Here is a 3,421-nt window from a genome sequence, read left to right on the forward strand (position 1 = left end):
GCATTAAAACATGTGGCTAAGTACTCAGAGTGCTCTCACCTGCCACTTGTGGAGGTCTCATTTTGGGGACCTTCCATCTCTCTCTCACAATTTTCACTACCTGCTACTCATCCTGAGAAAGCATCAGCAGCTGGCAGAGTCTGGGGCACACCTGGCTCTCTGTGGTGGCCTTCTCACCCATCTCTTCTGCAGGTCTGTTTCTAAACCCACCAATCCATGACACCAGAGGACACAGCAGCTCTGCATCAGTTTAATCTCCTGAAGACACATTCAATTAAATGCAGCTGATGCAGATCAATAGCTTTTGTCTGCATGTCAGGCCTGGGAAAATTGAACCACACAGAAACTAAACAACCATCTGCTCCCTCCTCACTTTACCCTTACAAATGTAATTGCAGGAAGCCTGTTTCCTACCATTTTTCTGGTAGGGATGTGTCCCTCAGTGCCCTGAAAGTTCTCCCTCTCCCACAGGAAAAATGTGCTCAAGAAACCAGGAGAAAATTCAGCTGTGGACAATGCATGTAGGTCATGCTGAAAATTTGACACAACTGGGGAAGAAATAGTTGCTGTTGCACTCAGATGAACTCAAACACCTGATAAGAGCTGGAGCACCTGAGGTTCAAACCTTGTATCTGGCTCATCTGGCCACAAAAGGCTGGGTCTGTGCTTATTCAGAGTCCTGGCAGGTGTGAGGCCTGAGTTTTTGAGCTTGTGAAGGGTTCCAGTTCCATATGGTGTCAGTGAGCACTAAGAGGACCCAGGAAGCCTCACATTTGAAATGCTCATTTGGGTACCAAAACTTAAACACCCATAAATGGGAATAAAAGCAAATTCTGCTGCCTCTTTAGCAAGCTGTTTGCAGTGTGAATCTCCTGAACATTAAAAGAAAATTACAGGAGTGGGCAAGGTCCTTCATTCTACACCATTGTTCAGAGAACACTCTGTAGCAGAAAGACTTTGCCCTGTGTGCTCTGTTTCAATATTCAGGGCTTTAAAAAGACCTCTTGTTTTTCAGGCCAGGCTTTCCTACCTCCATCCAACACGACTCCATGCTTCTACCAGAGACTCCCCTTCAGGCCATCTCAAAGGCTCCAAGGAATTTGAGGAAGACCAAGATGCCAAATGCCACTGCCACAGGAAAGCAAGCAGGACACCTTCAACAGACAGCTCCTGCCCAGAGACAAGATCAAACTCCATCCAGGAATTGGCAGAGTCCTTTGAAAAGCAATTACATCTCAAAAGCAAACGCTCGGTTTCATTGGTAGGTAGCAACCATCTTAAGATCACTCCAGGAGAGAAAAAACCCCAACCAACCAGCCAGCAGGCCAGTTTTGGCCCTGGTGTAATCACTGTGGCTTTGCTGAGGGAAAAGAAGAAATAAACTTGAGTTAGAATTTCCCAAATTACGTGGTTTTTACAGGAGGTTTCTCCTTTACCCATCCATCTGCTTTCTTCAGTGTCACTGCACAGCTGCAGCAGGAGCCACTGCTGGAAGTGGCTGTACAGATAGTCACTGTAACAGCATGAATACATTATAATATATAAAACAGCATTTTTATTATGATGATACATAATATCTGGTGTATCCTACAGCAGAAGGGTAATAAACCCTAAGTCACTTTAAAGTGTCAGAAGAACACCATCAAATTCAGTCACCCTATTGAAAAATCTGTGCTTGAATAACACTTGATATTAGTACATCCTTTATCATTTCTCCAAAGTGCCTCTGGCTAGAAAATCCAGTTAGGATTCCTGACTGGAATATTTTATTGTACACTACTAATGAAATAAAATAATGAGGTATTTTTGTTCATGTGGGAGTTGCTTTTAATTCCCTTCTTTTTCCTGCCTTTTAGCAACCTGAAGGCATGAAGGAGAGAAAAGAAAGAGAAAGATTGCATTTGAGAAAATGCAAGTCTCACAAGAGAACAGGAAAGAAATCAGAGCCAAAGAGAGAGGAGGAAGAAGATGAAGGTTCAGAAGCTGTACCTGCCAAACACAAGGAACAGTTTCCATCACAAGCAAGCACTGAGCAAGGATATTTATGTCCAGGCAGCTAGAATGCATCGAGAGAATGAATTTTAACACTCCCCCTGAGAGCAGAGGGAGAATTCTTGTTTTGTTAGAGGCCTGTTAGCCTCTAACCTGTAAAATAAAGGTAAAACTCAACTGCATCACTGACACCATGTTACTACCTTCCTGTCTTTACTTTTGCCATTAGGAGTGTGACCCTTGTCACAGGAGGAGTGTACCTGTAGTGAGATCCAAGTTAGCAGTTCACCACCATGAGAGGGCTCCAGGCAAATGCAGCCTTGCAGCAGGACAGGGGTGGATGGGTTCCTTTCCAAGGAGAGCACGTGTGTCTCACAGAGCCCTGCAAAGTCATCCAGAGCCTTTGTGTTTCTGTTTTAATTGAAAACAGGCTTCTGTTAGGTTTGGGAAGGAAAAAGTACACATAAACAGCCACCTGCTTCCTGGCCCTGAGACTCACTTAGATTTCTCTTGGAAAGAGTTATCTTTTTTTGCTTTGATAATCTCCCAGCTTCAAATTTATGGAAATAATAGCAGGCAAGCCCACATGTCCTCTTTTACACCTCCCTGATGTCTCACTTCTCTCTGCTTTACTACCACTATGCAACAGGACTCTTGTTTCTTTGGCTTCCCCAAGCTCTCTCCCATGTCCTCAGTCCCATTTCCCCAGTCACACAGCTGGTTCTTTCACCTCACTAACCCCATCGTCTTGCTTCTTTTGTGGCCTTCTTCCTCTCCATTTACTGCTTCATAGCCCTGCCTCATAGCTACCAGACTCTACTACTTCTCTAGTTTTGCCTCATCAAAATTTGAGCCTTCCTGAAAGCTCCCCAGTAAAAACAGAGATGTTCTGCCTGTCATACCTCAACATAAATTCTTGAAGAGATTACCACATATTTAGGGTGAGGCTTCACAACCCTTTTTGCTTTTTCAGAACTAAGGGTGAAACCAAGGGAATGGGGACAGGCTCCCAGAGATGTTCTGCCTCTCATACCTCAATACAAATTCCTGAAGAGATTACCACATATTTAGAGTGAGGCTTCACAATCCTTTTTGCTTTTTCAGAACTGAGTGAAACCAAGGGAATGGGGACAGGCTCTGTTTAATAGTGAGCAGGACTTAGGAAAACTGTTTCCTTTGGCTGAGGATCTCCTGAACTCAGGTGTAAATCTCCCCAGCTATAAACAAGATTTCCTTCTATGCAGAGGAAATCCACCTCCACGTGCTCATAAAAACACACACACACAACCCCCTCATAACCCCCTTTTTAACATACCAATCTTCCCTGCAGAGAACTCTGCCCTCTTTGGGAATAATTTCCCCAGGCCTCATATAGAGGAAGCCTGCTTAGGAGAGTAGTTAGAGAAGAGTTGCTAATGAGAGACTAATA

At 44.1% G+C, this 3,421-nt stretch overlaps 1 protein-coding gene across 1 annotated transcript in view; it reads left to right on the forward strand.

Moving 5' to 3' along the window:
- Positions 1 to 2,060, forward strand: part of LNP1 (leukemia NUP98 fusion partner 1) — a 7,421-nt gene extending 5,361 nt beyond the window's left edge. The window contains exons 2-3 of the mRNA XM_008942080.1: positions 1,016 to 1,261; positions 1,857 to 2,060. Of these exons, the coding sequence (XP_008940328.1) occupies positions 1,016 to 1,261; positions 1,857 to 2,060 (450 nt within the window). The remainder of the gene's footprint in view (positions 1 to 1,015; positions 1,262 to 1,856) is intronic.
- The last annotated feature ends 1,361 nt before the right edge of the window (positions 2,061 to 3,421 follow it).

This window comes from Merops nubicus, unplaced genomic scaffold (assembly GCF_000691845.1).
Source record: "Merops nubicus isolate BGI_N331 unplaced genomic scaffold, ASM69184v1 scaffold856, whole genome shotgun sequence".
Classification (NCBI taxonomy): domain Eukaryota; kingdom Metazoa; phylum Chordata; class Aves; order Coraciiformes; family Meropidae; genus Merops; species Merops nubicus.